This window comes from Bidens hawaiensis, unplaced genomic scaffold (assembly GCF_021521415.1).
Source record: "Bidens hawaiensis isolate Kalapana, Puna unplaced genomic scaffold, B.hawaiensis_p1.1 tig00017455_1, whole genome shotgun sequence".
NCBI lineage: Eukaryota > Viridiplantae > Streptophyta > Magnoliopsida > Asterales > Asteraceae > Bidens > Bidens hawaiensis.
The window spans coordinates 357,643-377,888 of NW_027492639.1; the positions used below are offsets into that span (position 1 = coordinate 357,643).

The following is a 20,246-nucleotide window of genomic DNA, read 5'->3' on the forward strand; positions in this document are numbered from 1 at the left end:
TAATGCATTATTAGTTATGTTTTTTATTTTTTTTGTATTTCTTTTTAAATTTAATGCATTTTTATTTAATCTAAATAAATTGGTTTTTATTTAATTAGTTTAGTTATAAAAAGAAAATAATAAAATAACACACTGTGGGCCTAATTTGTAGCATCTACACCATTACACTCCAAAAACAAATTTCCACAACATGCTAACTGGGCGACACGTGTCACAATTTACCCCCAATTGTAGTCCCTTCATTACACATAGCCTTAAGCCGAAAGACGTGATTTCGTGTCCCATTATTATTATTATTATTATTATTATTATTATTATTATTATTTTGTTTTAAAAAATCCATTTTATCAATTGAATCTTCTTCATTTCGAAACAAACGCGTCCGCGCCTCTCTCCTTTTCTCGTGAATCTTGTTACTAATAATAATAAGCGATTCAATTTCAAGTCTTCCATTACATACTGAATAATAATATTATTATCATGGCGGCTTACAGAGCTGACGATGACTACGATTACCTCTTCAAACTAGTTCTCATCGGAGACTCCGGCGTCGGTAAGTCAAACCTGCTTTCCAGATTCGCTAAAAACGAGTTCAATCTGGAGTCAAAGTCAACCATCGGCGTCGAATTCGCCACCAGAAGCATTCGTGTTGATGATAAGATTGTGAAAGCTCAGATTTGGGACACTGCTGGTCAGGAAAGGTTTGATTTCATTATCCTGTGCTTATTGTCTTCTAAATTAGGGTTCCGGTTGCTTAAGATCTGTAGATTGGGGGTTTTGAACTTGTTACTGTAATTGGATCTCTGATCTAGGATCTAGATCTATGATCTGTTTCTAGGGTTTATATCATTTACCTGCTAATTTTACTCATTTGTTCCAAAATTAAACAGTCAATTTCTCATTTGTGTGAGCAAATGTCTTATAATTAGGGTTGTGAGTGTAAATTAAACGAACGTACCCTTTTTGTGAACTGTTCGGCGGGCAGTTTATTTATGTTTGCTCTTTTAATAAATGAATGAACATGAACAAGGAATTTCGTTCGATTAACTAAGTGTACGGACATAGATAGAGGCCATTTGTCGTTCAATTGTGTATAGTAACGTATCGGCCCATAAGAACTGAAACTTTGTTTTTAGTAGGAATGGGCCCTGCTATCCAAAAGGGGGTTGCGGCGCAGCTAGGGGTGCAAATGAGCCGAGCTCCTTGAGATCGGCTCGTTAAAAAGCTCGTTCGAGCCGAGCTTTATCGAGCCCGAGCCTGAGCTCAAGCCTAAAAATAAGCTCGTTTAATAAACGAGCCCGAGCCCGAGCTTTACTTATCGAGCTCGAGCAGGCTCGCAAGCCTAAACGAGCCTGCTATTTATTTAATTTTTTTTAAAATATATATTTAATAATTATTAATTAATAAATATAATTTTATGAAAAAATAAATAAAAATAACTGAATAATATATATTCTTTTATACATAAAATTATAATAGAAAAAAATATATAAAATAATTATAATTATATAAAAAAATAATTGATAAATACTAAACGAGCCGAGCTCGAGCTTCAAAATCCATTCACGAGCCGAGCTCGAGCCTAGTCGAGCTCGGGCTCGGCTCGGCTCGGCTCGGCTCGTTTGCACCCCTAGGCGCAGCTTGTTGCCCGCTTACCTGCCAGTTCATTGTAAATTGTTTGGATGTTTCTATGGTATATAATGACTATTTGACATTTGTCATTGTGTATGTGAATGTTCGATAATGTGTTCGTTTATGTTTTTTCTTTAAAGGTTTTTAGTATTTTTTTAATGACTTTTATATTCTTGTATACTTGTGATATAGAATTAGGCAAATTTATTAACTATAAAATAAAACAAAAATATATATGAGCATTATGTGATTAGTTTATATGTAAATTAACATATGAAAATACCATAAAAAAACTTGGTAGTCGAACTGAACCGTTAACACTGACCATTCTTGGTTAACCATCAAATAAAGCATTGTTTTTGTTCATTTGTGTTCATGAACAGTTCACAAACAAGTTCATTTCCTTAATGAACGAGAACGAAGAATTTTGTGAACTTTCGCTTGTTTGATAAAAGCTTAGAGGATGAACATTAACAAGGCCTTGTTTGGTTCATTTACAGCCTTAGTTGTAATTCATAAATGATTGAAAGGATGTAGTTAATTATAGAATTATTTTAGCTCTAATTAGTAATCACACCGGCTATTGTTAAGGTACCGTGCAATTACAAGTGCATACTACAGAGGAGCAGTTGGGGCTTTACTTGTGTACGACACGTCACGCCACGTTACCTTTGAGAACGTTGAGCGGTGGTTAAAGGAGCTTCGTGACCACACAGACTCAAACATTGTGATAATGTTGGTTGGAAACAAGGCTGACTTGCGCCACTTGCGTGCGGTCCCCACTGAGGAGGCAAAAACATTTGCTGAGAAAGAGAACACTTATTTCATGGAGACATCAGCTCTCGAGTCTTTGAATGTTGAAACCGCGTTTACAGAAGTGCTTACGCAAATTTATCATGTGGTTAGCCGAAAGGCGCTTGATGCGGGTGATGATTCTTCTGCTTTGCCGAAAGGTCAGACTATTAATGTTGGGTCAAAGGATGATGTTTCTGCTGTTAAGAAAGTCGGTTGCTGTTCTGCCTAAGGATGCTTTTTTTAAAGCTTTTGAGACAGTTTTGAACCTGCAAGTTCATTGGTTTGTTATGAAGTTATCAACATTAGTCTTGTATTCTTGTAGACAAGACTGTTTGGATTGAGAATGGTCTTGTTGGGTCAAAGACTTTATTAAGTAACATGTGATTTCTATAATGTTAAAAGAGATGTTTTGATTTCTGTTGTATACTTTCTTCCAAATCTCTTTTCTTTCTTTTTCAAGTTTATAGATTTTGGTGTTAATTGAATGTGTCAGTTTCAATTGTTTAGTGTTTTCTTTTAACATTGAAAGAAGATCTTGACATGTAACCTTTTAAAATTTAGAAGGATGAGAGAGAAACTCGTTCAATACATAACCAATTTTAAGTAGGGAACTGTATAAGAGATGGACAAATCAGGTTTTTTTAAGAATCGGAATTGAGTAGGAACCGATTCAGGGTATAGTGGGGTATTTGACTGCTTTCACTTAGTTTTTATCTAGTTTTGGTTGGGCCGAGTCTGTGTTTTGACCGGATAGAGGATGAACCTATTCAGGCGGGTCTGGGTATGATTTTTCAGAGGAATTGAAACCTTGTCCGTACTTGCGAGTCGAGTACGACCGGTTCCGGGTCGGGTTCAAAACCAGGTTTTTTACCCATCTATAGTATAAACATTTGTATCTAGCATAGTTATCAAAGGTGCTAGGCGTGTAGTCTTCATCTGGGGCCAAAGCGCAAAAATCGCGACGTCTTAAGAAAAGAAAAAACGCACCAACTTAAAGAAGAAATAAATAAATAAATATATCATGTATTCCAATATTTGAATAACATAATTCAAATACTAATCCATACCGAAATGTTCAAAACTTAAATCAAAAGTTCAAAAATAATAAATATTAAACCATCTTAGAAAATTAATATTATTCTACAAATATAACTTAAAAAATTTGGGTATGTTTGATTGAAAGTAATGGAATGAAATGAGAGAATGAATGGAATGACCAAGGGAATGAAATAGATCATTACCATTCATTTGTCTTGTTTGGTTAACCTATGGGAATGAAATAAATAGTTACTTTATGTTGTTTAGTATCCAAAAAAATTTATAGGAATGAAATAAAAATAAGGGGGCGACGGTGGCGGTCAGGTGGTGGTGGTGGCGGTGGTAGTGGTGGTGGTTGTTGTTAGGTGGTGGTGATGTTGAGAAAGTATAGTGAAGGAGGAAAGGAATGAAAAAAAGAAGGGGATAGGAAGGAATGGTTTTGATGGAATGGGATTCCATTATTCCATGTGTAATGGATGATTTCATTCCATTGAGTAATCAAACACTACTTTTTTCATTCCCACATAATAAATATTCCATTCTCCATGTCATTTATGCATACCAAACGCTTCCTTAATGTAAATAAAGTATGTAAACATCTAAAAAGTTGAAGTTCGAACTTAGAAAAACATGGTACTTGACATTGAACTACTAGGTCATAACCAACTCATTTATCCACAAGTTATGAGCAATAAACGCTACTTAAACATGATTCCTTTATCCACCGGATTGCGGAAAATTTTGCCCGAAGCTTGCCTAAATGCCTTGATGGTGGCTAGGCGGGTTTGATACGCTAGGCCTCGCCTAAGCACCAAGGCGAGGGCCTTTTGCGCTTTTGATAACTATGGTATCTGGTACTTTTAACCGTGATATAAAAGATGATTATGTAACTGTATAACCGTTTTTTCGCTCCTACTATGTCATGTTACCGCTACACGTAAGTGTATATTGTTCTCACGATTATCGATTTAAATTTGGTCTTGTATTGAACATGTCTCCTAAGTATATATCACTATATTTTTGTAAAGAGAATTGAAACTGAATGAATTACAATGAAGTGAAACCTTCAATATATACAAAATTTAACTATGGCAAAGCTTCTCTGGCTCATTATCTATACACAAATAAGACCTAATAACACCTCTTTAAGATGATGAAGCATCAATGTTAATTCTTAATTTGCAATTTGCTGTACATGTAGAATGTAAGGGTGTGGAGAGCGGTCTCGGGGCCGTCGAAAACACCTCCCCGTGTCTCTCAGGCCAGACAACAAAACCTCTATTCGGGGTCACTACACCAATTTGGAAAGGAAGCAAAGAATAAAAGAAAAATAGGAAGAATGGCAGTGGGAGAGGCGGGGACATCAACCCGTGGTGATCAGTACCGAACGGGACGAGGTGTGCTTCGGGGAATTAGGAAGACCACTCAAACCTCCCTAAGTCAACCGCATAAATTGGAAAATTAGGGATTCTTGGTGTGGCATTACATATGAACAGGACTTGAAATGTCTCACCATATGTAGTCTAAAAACTTTCTACAACTATAATCAACAATAACCCACAAACAAGTAAATCAGCATAAAGGAAGGCAAGCAAACTAATTCATCTAAACTTACCATATATACAAAATCACTAGCATCCGAATGATCCTCAATTCAAATCTACCAAAATGCTAACCGCAAATTTAATACACAATTTAGCACTTCTTGATGCACTCTACATGGTACACATGGCGACTATTTAGCACCCTGATTATCTCTTGATATTCAAAATCCATCTGTAAAACCCAAATCAACATCACAGATGTTATACTGCAATAAAAAACCAAACATGACAGATAAAATATAGTGAATCCAAACACCTGTACAAGATTATGACACCAGACACAGTTTTGGTGTTTAAAAAGATGACACAAAATTGTGATATCCTTAAATAACCAAACCAATAATAATATACAGGTAACCCGACATTTATTAAGAAATTAATAGTTCAATACCTGACAAATTACACAGAAATTAGGTTCTTAATCAGCAGAAGGAAAGAGAACATGATCTCTTTTTGGTGTCCCGATATCTGGAATGATTGTGTGATTCCTGGCAGTGTATAAATTAAAACTTCATATCATCATCATCATATTAATTAGAAAATGAAGTATGAAGTATGACAGTATAACACTCACCGCAATACATCAAGATGCGTTTTGGCAAGAGATCATCCCATGCTCTTTGCAGGATAGTTCCATCATCACTATTCTTGAAAGCAATGGTCCTGAGAAATATTATTAACCATTTACTATCAGGTTCTTTGTTAGATATATAAAGCTAAAGGGATATTCTTTATTACTCAGGTAAGCATCTCCGATGATACGACTTTGGGCATCGCCTGCAGACTGCAAACTGCATTTCATGGACATCTTTATCTTCTCGTTGTCCACACTGATGGCACTTATGAATGGGACATGAGAATGATATCCCTGCGGCTATTTGACCTTTAAGTTGACTAGCATAGGGTTCATAATATGGGCAGATCAAATTTGCTACGCATTCAGGGTGATAAAAGTTCCCGCAAGTTGGATGAAGACAACGGAAGACCTAAAACGGTATATCTGTTAGTCAAATACATTTGACAAACACCATACGTGTAAATATATTTGTTATATGGTTGACTATACCTCCGGAGAAGAAGACTTGTCAGAGGAGCCCAGCTTTCCACAACCAAAGCACTGATGTTTCTGGTATTTACAGTTGTCACAAACATAAGTTGTAATTGCCTGCATACAAAATTCAAAGATGATTATGTATAAGAATGGAACATACAAATATATTACATTACATATAGGTTCATACTTCATATTGAGTTGCCTTTTAAAAGAAAAGTGAACATGATAAGATCAAAAGATATAAATATATATGTGACATATAGACATATAGGTCCATACCTCATTTGGAAAGCCAAGAGACTCGCAATTGGCGTGAGCTCCCGCCTTTAGTGTTGGATGGAAAGATCGCCTACACGGTCCTTCACAACTGCCATATGTAGAGAAGTTGTGTGAAGTAATATATAATTTAGTAACAAAATGTGAAATGCCTACTCTTTTAATATCTAAGCAGTTAACGCGGAAAAATATCAGATATAGGTCGAGACCGATATTTGAGGTATCGGTTATCATGGTGGGTTATCGGTAATTTTAATATCATGCAGAATTTATATATATAGCAGTTTAACACTAACAATTCAATATACTCTCCTACTATTAACAAACTATCCTTTTGCAACTTGCAAAACACTAACAATTGTAGCAAGTAGAAACTGATTAAGACTCAAAACACTAACATTAAACACAAAAAGTTGAAAATTAAGTCTTAAAACACCGATATCTGGAATATCGGTCAATATCGCCTATATTATCAGTACCGATATTAAATAATAATATTATTTTATTTTTATTCGCGGAACAACATAAACTTTGCCCGGGAGCCATGTCAAATTAGGGGTGTTTAGCTTTTTTTTATTTTGGCTTATGCTTATATTTTAAATTAGCTTATAGCTTATTTTCTATTATTTGATAAGCTATTTTCAAGTGTTTGGATTAGCTTATATCCTACAAGTTAATTATGTGTCTAAATAAGTTGTTAAATTCATCATTCTTTAATTTGTGGGAGTAATAAGTTGCTTCAATAATTACTAATCCATCACCATTTAAGAGAAAATAAGTAACATACAATTTTAAACAAATAATTTTCTTCAAATAAGCTAAAAAACTATCTTCACATAAGCTTCTCTAAATGAGTTTATATAAGCTCATAATCATAAGCTTAAAAAGCTAAACCAAACACTACATTAAGCTTATTTTGTTAAAAAAAAAAGCTAAAAAGCTATAAGCTTTGTTAAAAAAGCGAGGCCAAACACCCCCTTAATATTGTGATGTTCAATAAAATTTGACTTCATACAGTTTTAAATAAAGTTTGTCAGCATATATATAAAAAAACACGTTTCAAAGACGTATTTAAAATTATGTAGAACTTTGTATATTAAAAGTTATAATAAAAAGAAATACAAAATATAAAGTGAAATTAGTTATAGTAATATAAATTAAAAAAGAAGCAAGAGGCTAAACATGTCTTTGACTAGGTGTTTGGATGTCAAACACGCCGTTGACCATATGTTTGGAGGCTCAAGACATCTTTGAATGTGTGTTTGGAAGTCTAATACGTCTTTGTGAATGAGATATTTTTTAAATCCTAAAGTTCAAAACAAAAATGAAATCTTTTTCCAAAATAAGTCCAGTTTGAGAAATTTTCCCTATTATTTGGGGTGTTTGGGTGAAAGTTTAAAAACTTGTTTATTGGTCTTTTGAAAAACAAAATGTATTTGACAAAACTCATTCAAATGCTCAATCAAACACCCCTTGATGTAGGTAGTAGTCCGTTTGTTCATAAACCAACCTTTAATAATATAAATAAAAAAAAACTAAATTATATGTCTTCCATTAACATAACCTAACTTTTCACTCTCATTAATAATCCAACCCAAACCAATATGTTATTGCATATATCTTATTAGGTTTGGGACTATCACAAACATGCGGAAATTATAGAAGATACAAATATCACATATGATTATATTTCGAAGAATTTGTACGTGTTTATGTTTATGTTTATGTTTTTGAAATGAAAATAAAATGGCAATGGTGAAAGTAATGCCAAAAGATCGTGCTATTATGAAACGAATGAATATACCGTTTGGTAGTAGATTGATTATTAGGTCCATGATATTAGCATATGAAACAATAGTTAAGGTAACAAAGATCAATAAATAAGAAAGAAAATTGTTGACGAAGAAATAAATGATCAACTTGATCAACAAGCAAAGGGCAAATGCGATTATAAAGAGGTTTAGCATTAGGGTAATTGTAAAAAAAAATAAGAATAACGAATGGAATTAAGTTATGGTTCAGATCTCATATTTGATTTTTGTAATCATAAATGATTAGTTGAATAACCAATCAAATTGAGAAAAATCATGATGAATGCAAGTAATGTTTTTATAACAGGATCGGACATCGAACCGGACAGGCTATCGGGTCACCGGTTCAACCGGTCGAACAAATAAGGGGGCGGGGGAATGACGGGTAAGGCCGAAAAAAATTTATTTATTTTCATAGAAAACTGGTTCAACCGGTTCGGTTTTCCGGTCGGTCCGGTTGAACCGGTTCAAACCGGCCGGTTCACTGGGAGCTTAGCGAACTGCACATAACCGGACCGGTCGGTGGTCTCAACAACACTGAATGCAAGTAATTGAGATTGAAATCCACCTAAATTGAGTAGCATGTGCGTCTGTAACAAAGAAATATCCAATGAGAACGAGGAATTTGATTCTTGAACGTGGTTCATAGCATTTAAAAGCCGAATCAAAGGGAGGTGATGGGGTTTGAAGTAGAAGCGAGGGGGGCGCTAGCGGTTGAAGGATGTTTTGTTAGGGTTTACGTAATGGAAGCAATGGAATCGTGGAAGAAATAAGCATTAGTGAAAATGGGGAATAGGGTTATATATGAGATCCAAAAGATCTTGTTTAAAAATTGAAGTTTAATTTATTTACTCCACATGTAGAAACTTTTATTTGTGAAGCTTAAATTTTACAATGAATCTTATAAAATGAAACTACAAGGTTTTCCAATTGAAGTATATATCTATATCTATATTCATATCTATATCTATACTATATATAAAGCATGAGTGAGGGACCTTTTAATTTTTAAGAGGTACCAAACTTGTTGGCATTAGTACAAACCATGATGCATAAGATTAAGACACTTTAGGGATAATTTTGTTTTTTAACAATTTTGTCTTTTAGCAAAAGCAAAATGTTACGGTTTAGTTTTAATTTATTCAAAAATAATTACAATTTTGGTCCTTTAACTTTAATCACACTTTATTAACTTATATAATACTTACATATATACCCCTTATTTTAAACCAACTACCCCGACGACGTTTAAACGTTTATAACTTTTTCTCACACTAATATTTTTTTTTAAACATTATACCATAAAAACGAGTATTTTATTCTCTTTAATTTGAGTATAGTATTGCTATACTTTTTTTCATTCTAAAAACTTAACGTGTTACGTGATTACCATTAAAAACCGGCAAATGAATCGGGCGAGTTCGGCCGTTCGGGTCATGGGTCTAAAAAGTTAAGGTTGGAATGAGTCGATATAAAAAGGTTAATTTAGTTTGGGTCGGCCCGGGTTTGGGTTGAAAGGGGTCAAGTCATAACGAATTTCGGTTAGAACATTGTCAAGTGGAACGGGTTGCGGGTCAAGACGAGTTCAATGTAGCGTTACGTGCGCACCGACACCTGACTTAGCATGCACCGTCGTTTTGTGACGTGCTTACTAACACCGGTTAAGATTCCAATGCCGCAATACGAGCATACTATCGTCGGGTTACGCGCGTACTATTGTGAAGTCACGCACATACAGAGACAGTAACACCGGTAACGCATCTGATGTCATGTTTGCGTGCATACCTCGCCGCATCGCGCGGGCACGCAACTAGTTATATATAATACATAAGTAAATGACAAATTAAGACGCTTGTTTTAAGGGTTTTACAACTTTTAATGCATATAGTACATTATGTACAAAGGGGCAATGTGGTCTTTTAAACACAATCCACCCACGTTCATTTGATTTCAACAAATATAATTACAATTTGGCACCTCAACTTTACTTGAATTTTGTAATTTAAGAAATATCTACAACTTTAACCCCTCATGTTTACCCACTTTTAACTCAACTTTATTTTTTTTTATTTTAATCTTATATATTTTACAAAAATATGGTTAAAAAATCTGAGCATACCCATTTAAGCAGACTTATTTTTGTCGACGTTCCAATATAATTTTTTTTCAAAACCAGATGAATGGGTTGAAATGTACAAGTTATTACTACATGAATGTACAAGTTTTTTTAAATATGATTACATTTCCATCCATTAGTTACAGTTACATATCTAACCCTTTATCTATTTGATAAAAAAAACATAAATAAACTTGTTACAATTAAAAAAGTTTTCACTCATCAATATATTCTACTATTTAATGTACAACTTTGACCCCTTATGTATATCCAAATTTTACTCAACTTTATTCTTTTTTTATCCATTTTATATGTTTTTACAAAAATATAATTAAGATTACTCAAGTTATATAAATATCAAAATAACCAAGACGAACTCGAATTTTAAGATTTCAGCTTTGGTTTAGAGTTGAGCCGAGTCAACTTGGTGTAATGTTCGAGTCGAGCTAGCATTGGCTCGCTAACAACCTTAAAATGTTATTCCCGCTACATCGTGCGGGTACTCAACTAGTTATCAAATAAGAAAGGAAGAGGATACCCTTGAAACAGGTTGAAGGGGTAACAAGGAAAAATGGCACAACAAGAGCTTACGACCCAAAGTTGATGACATAACAAAGTACCTCCAACGAAACAAAACCAGGAACATTAGAAGTGAACTAAACAAACTATAAACCCTAAAGACATGTTTAATCAACCTTGCAAAAGGAGGGAAACAAGGAACTACATGTTTCATCAATGCGTCTGAAGTCAAAGGGCATGCTTCCCTGCAGATGGGGCTAGACGTGCACAAATCGGATAGTGTTAGAAAACCCGAACCGGTCGGAACCGGGTTTTTTCTCACCGGGTAGAGAATGGCACCGGTTCCAGTCAGGAACCGGTTCGGTTCCCGACCCGAACCGATGCTTCGAAATGCCAACTATTAGGAACCGGGTAGGGTAGGAACCGAGACCGGTTATTACGTAAAAACCGGTTCCGCCGGTTTTTTTGAAATTCAAATAAACTAGCCGTTACAAACCGGTTCCAACGGCTATATAGCCGTTTTGACCGTTGGAACCGGTTTTTTTACTATATCAAGCTTGAAAACATACTATAAATAGCAATGTCTTGTATGTTGTTAGTTAAACCACTTCCCAAACTATATAACACACTCTCAATCACAATTAAGGTTAAACCGACAAGAAATGGCAACTAATGACCACGTTGTTATGGTGATCGAAACAACACGATACCCAGATGTTTGGGTTCATTACGACTTGTGTGTCATGACCGACGCACAAGAGATGGCTCGTTGCAAATATTGCTCGAAGTTTCTTAAAGCAGGGTTCAACTCGACATTACGAAAACATACGAATAAGTATTGTCGTGAGAAAAGAAGTTTGGATGCTAAAAAAGCGGAAGTGGGAGAGTCGTCCGGCTCTACAACCCAAGCATCTACCGCCAGTGACAACGCTTAATCGTTGTAGAACGTCGGATTAAAACGACGGACGTTGTTTTTAAGTTTAAGTTGTTATGTTTAGTATCGTTTATGTTTTAATAATGTTTGTAATAGTTATTGTTTAAATAAATAAAATGTTCGTCGTTATTAAAAAAGTAACAAAACATTAATCATGACTAATAAGAAATAAACAACACAAAAGTAGTTATTATTAAACAAATCAAAACCACATATTAGTTGAACTTGTTACAAATAGTTTTACTAAAACTCCTCTTTGTCTTCACCCTTGTCTTCATTCTCGTCTCCACCCTCGTCTTCATTATCGGAAGAAAGCCCGTCCTCTGCCTCCTCATCATGAATAGGACGCTCTATTGGTATTTCGTCTTCAAAGTTCGCCTTGTGTTGTACACGATCAACCGCATCCAAATGGTCCTTTAGGCAAATGCAAACCTCTAGAGACTCGGGAGTTAATTTTGTTCTTCGCATTGATAATACCCTCCCACTAAGAGAAAAAACCAATTCGGAAGCAACCGTTGAGGCTTGTACGGCAAGCAAATCACGAGCCATGGCGGATAGAATAGGAAATTCGTTTTGTTTTCCTTTCCACCAAGCCAACAAATCAATATTGCGAACCTCGTCGACCGTTGCACCCTCAACATAGTTTTCTCCACTATATCGACCAAGTTAGCTAGTTGGTGTGTTTCCTCTTTGCCTCTTAGATGCCGATTCACGAATCTCATTCATCAAGTTTATAAGTAGGTCCTTGCTCGACCTACTAGTCGTTGTTTTTTAATAAAAGACGATCTCGTGCTTGGACCATAAAGTAGAAAATAATGGTCATAAAGGTCTTGAATGTTTTTGTTAAACTTTTCACACGCTTCCGTCAACAACTTCGGTTCGATCTCGTGCATACCTATGTTGTCGAATATTTCTTCGATCGTTCTCTCAACCCCATGAACATTCCAATATGGGTTTAAAGCGGCGGCACAAGTGAAGACCGGCGGTATGTTTTCAAAATATTTTAAGAACTTTTCCTTCATAACCGCAACAATATTCTTGAATAATTTGTTCTTCTCCTCAAACTCTTTAAAAGTACAATACATGTAGTATAATTCTTGCAAAACCCAACAACTAGTAGGGTAATAGACTCCCGATAACACTTTCCAGAAGCATATCGGCCTCTCGTACGTCAACAAGATTGTTATGAAAACTTTGTAGAGTTTGGCGTTGGGCGAAAGCACACTTGACCATATGACAAGTTGAGTTCCAACGGGTTAGAACATCCCAATTCGGCCCCAAATATTTTCTTTCAACCGACTTGCAATAATTCTTATATTCAAGATGTCTTCTTTTACCACTTTTGAAGACATCTTGTAACATAAGTCTAAAAAATTTTAAATCGTCACAAATGTTTTCATTATCGAGACCTTTTTGAACAACCAAGTTGATGATATGTGCAACACATCGAACATGAAAAAAATCCCCGAAACAAGGTGGTGAATATTTAATGATAAATTTTTCGGCCGCCTTAGTATTGTTTGATGTGTTGTCAAACGAAATCGAAAATATTTTATTTCTCAAATTGTAAGTCGTTATAACCTCATCAAGCAAGTCAAACAATTTTTCGGCGGTATGTGGGTACGGGAAGTTTTCAAAAGCGATGGTTCGTTTCATCAATTGCCATGTCACCGGATCAACCCAATGAGCGGTGACACATATGTATGATTCGGGCAACCCGTGTGGTGCCGACCAAACATCGGTAATTAAACTAACCATCGCTTGTAAAGAATGAAAAAACTCGATTAACTCTTTTTTAGCACACTCCCACAACTTGATACAATGACGTCTTAAGGTAGTATGACTTACATGTGTGTATCGCGGTTGTAGAGTTTCTCGAATCAACGACGTCAAATTCTGGTCATCAAAGTGGTTAAACGGCAAACCTCATCAAGCAAGTCAAACAATTTTTTGGCGGTATGTGAGTACGGGAAGTTTTCAAAAGCGATGGTGCGTTTCATCAATTGCCATGTCACCGGATCAACCCAATGAGCGGTGACACATATGTATGATTCGGGCAACCCGTGTGGTGCCGACCAAACATCGATAGTTAAACTAACCATCGCTTGTAAAGAATGAAAAAACTCGATTAACTCTTTTTTAGCACACTCCCACAACTTGATACAATGACGTCTTAAGGTAGTACGACTTACATGTGTGTATCGCGGTTGTAGAGTTTCTCGAATCAACGACGTCAAATCCGGGTCATCAAAGTGGTTAAACGGAAAACCTCGTTGAATAACGAACTTTGCCATTCTATCTTGAACTTGAGTTGTGTTGTAACGAAATAGTGTACCATCTTTACCCAAGTCAACTTGATCGGTCGCGTTAATCCCTTTCAACGCCTTGTAATATGGCTTCTCGATGTGCTTTCTCAAAGTCGAGTTGGAATCGTGCTTTAATTGTGTTCCACATAGTTTGCAACAAGCCTTTTGATAACCTTCGGCATTCACAACGAAATCCCATTTCTTCCATATGTCTTGGTTTCGGTTATGGGTGACGACCGCAAGAACATTTGGGTCCTCCATAGGAGGAACGGGTTCAATAAAAATACTCTTCTTAGCCTTCTTGTTAGTTTTTTTTGATGGGTGCCATAGTAATATTTAGTTGGATGGTCGGGTTTGCTAAAGGAGAAGTATTTTAGTTTGTTTTGAGTTTGGTGGTGAAACAAGTAATGGAAAACAACTTATATATAGGTTTTGGGCATCAAGAACCGGTTCAAAGGCTATATTACCGTTGGAACCGGTTACAACGGTAATATTTTCCTCAAAAACCGGTTCCAACGGTAGTATAGCCGTTGGAACCGGTTACAACGGCTATATATCTCTCAAAAACCGGTTCCAACGGCTATATTACCGTTGGAACCGGTTCCAACGGCTACTTTGACCACCAGTTGACCATTTCATAAAAAACCCGCCGGAACCGGTTTTTTTGGGTAGGACCCGGACCGGGTACAATTTGGAACTGGGTAGGAACCGATTAACATATACAACTAGTGGAACCGGGTAGGAATATCGGGTACAAAAATACCCAAACCGGGTATGAGGTGCATCGGGTAGGAACTGGAACCGGTTCCGGGTAGGTTCCACCGGTTCGGTTCCGGAACCGGTTTTTTTTGTGCATGTCTAGATGGGGCTGTTGTCAAGGAGCCATCAGACCATGAAGAGTCTAAGAAGCAAGGACCAAAGGATATAGATCTAAGATTCATTTCTCTGTCCCATGCATTCCTCTCCATCCTATATAAAGGGGAGGGAACGTATGATTTAGGCCGATGAAGTTTACTCATGTACTCCTTGTATATAATCATTCAATCTAGCTTGGTCATTTTGAGAGCACCTTTCGAATCTACTTGATTTCATTAGCCACCTCACCTAGGGTCCAACAAGAACAATAACAATTGAAGTATAATATTATCAAATAAGAACTAACAAAAGACTTGAAAATATACTTTTCTTAATTGAATTTAACCAAAGTAATATACATTTTAATTAAAATGTTAAAAGATATATAAATGTTATTATAATTTCTTTATACCAAACGTAGTAATGAAATATAAATTATTATGTTAAAAGAAATGTTTTGAAATTTTATTTCATTTCATTTCATTTCATATTCATTATAGTAATTATTATTTATTAGCTAGCTTATATGTACCAATGTTGAGGATTAGAAAGCCTTTGGTAGTGTCACATAGATGAAGAGCATGTAGGAAAAGGTCATGTGGTATCAGGGGTTTTCTTTTATTATGAAGATTTTGCAACAAACAAGACTACTTATGCAACAAACAAGTAATAATTAACATAAAGAAAGGCAAGCAGACAGCTTCATCTAAACTAACCATTCCATATATACAAAATCACCAGCATCCAAATGATCCTTAGTTCAAATCTACCAAAAAACATAAAAGACGCTAACCCCAAGTTAAATACACATCACTCCACCGAGTGAACCGGGCAGCAGTAAAAAGTCTATACAAAAAAGGTTCCCAACGAACTAAAAGAGCATTTTTAGACGGTTATTAACAGTTTAACCTCCAAAACGAAAATAAACATTTCTTTCGGTATTACCATAAACTTATAAGAGACAGAAAGCACCCCTATGCTGTTGATTTGCAAATCGGGCAGTTGTTCTTCACATTTAGCCACTTTTTGATGCACTCTACATGGTACTCATGGCGACAATTTAGCACCCTGATTTTCTCTTGATCCTCAAAATCCATCTGTAAAGCACAAATCAACAACACATAATTATATTGCAATATAATACCAAACATGACAGATGGAAAAGTATACATGAACTGAATCCAAACACCTGTACAAGATTACGACACATTCCAAAGTTTGGTGTTCAAAAAGATGTTAAATAACCAAGCTAATAATAATAATAATATACAGGTGACCAGACATTAGTTAAGAAATTAATATTTGTTTAATACCTGACAAATTACACATATATTAGGTTCTTCATCAGCAAGTGAAGATTTGGATGAGGCAAAGATTCTTGTTTTCACATGAATAGAAACCAAATCGTCAGACAAAACCGGATCCTTGTTGCTGAACTGTCCACTTTGCTCCTGTATAAAAGAATAAGGGTAATAATTATGTGAAGATTGGAAAACAATATATTAAATATAATAATATATTTGGAAAGATACTCGGCATGGTTAGGCAAAATCTGTAAAGACTGGAACTTCTATAAAAGAAATTGTATTCCCAAAATCAAAATCATATAACTTTCTCAAATAAGATCTCGAGGTTACAAACATTGATTAGTTTAGGGTCTGGATTTTATCTCACGAGACAGTTTCTTTTCCATATCCTCGATTTGACCTTTTTTGTGCGGATATGATCATGACATGATTATGAATAAACCTAGATATGTGACTGATAGAGAATATATATATATATATATATACATATATATATAAATATATTTTGTTGATGTATGCAAGTAAAGAAACCATGAAATTCAAGTGAGCCCTTGAATAATATTCAAACATAATACTTGAGTTCGGGCCAGTATCAAGTAACAAATTGACTAAAACGAAATAAACTCGATAACAATTTACAGCCTAAACTTAAGTAAGCTTTTTGTAATGATTAACTAGGTGTCCTAATCTATGGTAACTGGAAATATAAAAGATTGTCAAACATGTGAGTTGGTGGAAGTATGATATTTACAATAACAAGTCATTGAGTTTTTAGATCATCATATTTGACTTTTGTTGCAAAACAATCATCATTTTTGCAAAAATGCCAAAAATATATCAAGGATTGGAAGAATATGTGATGCACATTAATAGGGGTGTAAACGAGCCGAGCTGCTCGTGAGCTACTCAAGATCGACCCGTTAAAAAGCTTAATCGAGCCCAAGCTCGAGCCTAAAACTTTTATACTTGTGTGACATTAACAAAAAGTCTTGTGTTTCTCACTTTTTGCTTAAAATCTATCATTTTTGCAAAATCTAGTGTTTTTTTTCTAAAATTTACCGAAGGTGGCAAGATGGGGAGGTGAAAACAGGTTAAATTTCAGAAGGGTCAAAACACATTTTTTTTCTTTTCATTTTTAAATAAATGACTAATAGATTCACTATGATTACAAGAACAATAAGATTACAATTATAGTATGTATCTTTGGATGAAACAATTTGAGAGTTAGAACGCATTGAAAACTTGGTCAAGCTCATTTGACCCGTTCGACTTGTTACCCTTTCAACTAAATTCTTTAATTCGGGCCGTTTGAAAAAAACACAGACACACACACAAATTGACACATTCATTAGCAGACAAATCAAAATTGCCGCCTCAAAATATTATAAAAACAATGAATAAACAAGTATCGATTGTTTCCCAACCACTCGATTAAGAAATAACAGTTGGGAAACTATGAATTTGCATAAAACATATGAACACGCGCACACACACACACACACACACATATATATATAGAGAGAGAGAGAGAATAATACATCTGCGGGAAGAATTCTGAGCTGGGGAAAGCTGTAATGCCTTGCAATTGAGTCAATCATCAACGGCTGTCGACGAGCCTCATACACCATTACGCCATGTGGCATTGTGGGACCCATAAACCTAGGCCCAGGATCCACTTCATTCTGAAAAGGATATGCGCTTGTGCTTGTAGAATGCCTATGCGAAGTTGATGGTAGTTGCAAATGGATATCCATGTTTTGCATTTGTAGTGGCGGTGCTGGATGATAAACATTGTGGGGCCCGTGACGAGGCCTCATAGGCGAAACATGCATAAAACCTGGTGAGTTTCTACTCACAGCTGCAACTTTATAAATATTAATAACCAATTCAAGAGAAATTAACCCAAAGAAAACAGATTTCACAAATACCTTGCAGATGGGGCCCACCATGAGCAACCCAAGGAGCAGCTACTGCATGAACCAATCGCGGGTCAAAGTCAAACCCCATAAAACCCAATCTTTTAAACACACGGTAAGACCCATCAACAAACAAACTTCTAGTCCTTTCAAACTGATTATTGTTTAGAAACTGGAAATGATCATGATTCACCAGAACCGGAAATACACCACCATTGTATTGGGTGTTCATGTAGGGAAGCTGCCCGTGATTTTCAGGCAGGTAACGCGGGTCAAAAGTAGTTCTGTTCCCAGGCGGTGGTAAGAGTGCGTGACTATTATAAGGCTGCGGATAACACGTGACCCCACCATAAGATAACATACACGGTTCGGGATGACGTGGCTCTATACCGAGCATTGGACCGGTGTACAATATATTCTGTTGCCCCATTATGTTTAACGCTCCTGATCACGCGGAAAAGGAAAGATCTATCACACATATAATATCATTTATGATCATCATAAAAACTTCAAAGCTAACTTCATGATACGTAAACTCGAATATAGTAACATAAAACGCGCACAACAAATAAATCAAGTAAGATTCTTGACAGTCATGCATTATACACCGCACACCAAATTATCACCTAAAAATGAATGAACGGATATTATACACTTAAAAAAATTCACTAGAGCTAATACCATGTTACTAAAACTGATATGAGGATCAAGCATTGCCCCAATTTTCACACAAATCAAATACCATAAATAATAATCAAAACATACCTAAATTATTATATTATGCAATTAGCACTTATATAAGGTACATTTTGCAGATTTAGCTTCATCATTTTATTTTCAGATTTATTTTAATTTCTTACCTTGATTAACAAACATCCAAATTTAAAACTTTCAATTAAAATCAACCTAAACTACTAATCACCAAATAGTTAACAACAAACAAACATCAAGTTCCCAACATATAAACCTCAGAAGCTAAAATTTAACATTAAAAAAGAAAGACAATTATACCCTTTTATCATCAACAAGCTTCAGAGCTAAATCAAGCTATAAATTCCAAAACCTTCAAGCGCAAAAGCCCTAAAATTGAAATCAAAAGCCGTTAGCAAACAGTAATCGGATGAAAACCCACATCAATGACGATGAACCCATGTCAAATTCGCATCAAATTAAGGTTCTTTTTGGGAATTAAAGCATTAACGAATGAAATTGAACGTAAAATGGATGGTAATTGGGAAGAAATGCGTACCCTAGAGGGTTGATCAGGGTTTGAAGAAAGCATATTCGATGGAATAATAATAATCTAAATTGTTTTGTTAAGAAATTGAGAAAGAATGAAGATCAACTTTTTATTATTTGCGTTCCTCGATCTCCTTCACCATCACCGTCAAATGCTATTCTTTTGCAACTTATTATTACATGAGGATGCCATTGTGTAAATATATATTGTCTTGTAATAAATGTTGTTTATAACATTTATGGGTGTTTGGTAATAGTTATAATAAAGTAATTAAATGAATCTTGTTATAATTAAAGTTCAATCCTTATCTTAGACTTAGAGGCTTTATCAATATTTATTTTCCTAATATGTTTATCCCAACTTAGTTTGAGTTTATCGATTTCCCTTCAAAGATTTTCACTTATGTAACCGGTGTTGTTGTCTGTTTCATCCCATCTTAATCTTTTATCCCTTAACTTATCAGATTAATAGTAAACAACTAAGGATAATTATCTCAAAACTTATTATAATGATACAAATGAATAATATAGTATGCTTGGAATAAATAAATGACTCAATAGCAAGTTACTACTAATCAGTGGCAATTCATTGAAAAATGTCACTGGTAGAGATGTGTATGGGCACTTTATGGCTCAACCCGAGCGATAATTGAAATTTTGGTTTTCAATTTAATTTCATGAAACTGATCATTTTGTTTTAGATTTTCCATATAGTTTTGGTTTGGTTATTGTTAGATATTGGTTTCACAATTGGGCTTGAAAGTTTTAATATATTCGGGCCTAAAATGTTAGCTCCAACATAATGAACTTTAGTCACTTTTTGCTTAAACCTTTTTGTTAGCCA

General features: G+C 35.2%; 3 protein-coding genes across 4 annotated transcripts; 1 reads left to right on the forward strand and 2 right to left on the reverse strand.

The window, feature by feature from the left end:
* The first annotated feature begins 355 nt into the window (after positions 1 to 355).
* Positions 356 to 2,826, forward strand: LOC143553935 (ras-related protein RABA1f). The gene is made up of 2 exons (XM_077043816.1): positions 356 to 701; positions 2,224 to 2,826. Exons 1-2 carry the CDS (start codon positions 481 to 483, stop codon positions 2,654 to 2,656), a joined length of 654 nt encoding a protein of 217 aa, XP_076899931.1. The 5' UTR covers positions 356 to 480; the 3' UTR covers positions 2,657 to 2,826.
* Positions 2,827 to 5,360: 2,534 nt separating this feature from the next.
* Positions 5,361 to 9,981, reverse strand: LOC143553937 (protein ENHANCED DOWNY MILDEW 2-like). Its single transcript, XM_077043818.1, has 5 exons — positions 9,947 to 9,981; positions 6,403 to 6,490; positions 6,136 to 6,234; positions 5,808 to 6,055; positions 5,361 to 5,732 (listed from the first exon to the last, which is right to left on the reverse strand). Exons 1-5 carry the CDS (start codon positions 9,979 to 9,981, stop codon positions 5,600 to 5,602), a joined length of 603 nt encoding a protein of 200 aa, XP_076899933.1. The 3' UTR covers positions 5,361 to 5,599.
* A 5,670-nt stretch (positions 9,982 to 15,651) lies between these two features.
* LOC143553928 (uncharacterized) lies at positions 15,652 to 19,586 on the reverse strand. 2 transcript variants are annotated; one of them, XM_077043811.1, is made up of 6 exons: positions 19,413 to 19,586; positions 19,175 to 19,243; positions 18,176 to 18,607; positions 17,786 to 18,105; positions 16,254 to 16,391; positions 15,652 to 16,037 (listed from the first exon to the last, which is right to left on the reverse strand). In XM_077043811.1, the coding sequence occupies exons 3-6, from the start codon at positions 18,591 to 18,593 to the stop codon at positions 15,915 to 15,917; spliced, it is 999 nt and encodes a 332-aa protein (XP_076899926.1). In that variant the 5' UTR covers positions 18,594 to 18,607; positions 19,175 to 19,243; positions 19,413 to 19,586; the 3' UTR covers positions 15,652 to 15,914. The 2 variants fall into 2 exon arrangements, with proteins under 2 accessions (XP_076899926.1, XP_076899925.1); XM_077043810.1 differs by lacking the exon at positions 19,413 to 19,586 and having other exon boundaries at positions 19,175 to 19,378.
* Between the last annotated feature and the right edge of the window lie 660 nt (positions 19,587 to 20,246).

Bases quoted from the DNA above. Each gene is read 5' to 3' on its own strand.
- LOC143553928 (XM_077043811.1), bottom strand. From the start codon at position 18,593: ATGGGGCAACAGAATATATTGTACACCGGTCCAATGCTCGGTATAGAG. The intron at 18,106-18,175 runs GTATTTGTGAAA...ATAAAGTTGCAG, and splicing joins TGGTGGGCCCCATCTGCAAG to CTGTGAGTAGAAACTCACCA. The intron at 16,392-17,785 runs GTATTATTCTCT...TCTTTTATACAG, and splicing joins TCAGAATTCTTCCCGCAGAT to GAGCAAAGTGGACAGTTCAG.
- LOC143553937 (XM_077043818.1), bottom strand. From the start codon at position 9,981: ATGACATCAGATGCGTTACCGGTGTTACTGTCTCT. The intron at 6,491-9,946 runs GTATGTGCGTGA...TACATATGGCAG, and splicing joins TTACCGGTGTTACTGTCTCT to TTGTGAAGGACCGTGTAGGC. The intron at 5,733-5,807 runs GTAATAAAGAAT...AATATTTCTCAG, and splicing joins CATCGGAGATGCTTACCTGA to GACCATTGCTTTCAAGAATA.
- LOC143553935 (XM_077043816.1), top strand. From the start codon at position 481: ATGGCGGCTTACAGAGCTGACGATGACTACGATTACCTCTTCAAACTA. The intron at 702-2,223 runs GTTTGATTTCAT...GCTATTGTTAAG, and splicing joins GACACTGCTGGTCAGGAAAG to GTACCGTGCAATTACAAGTG.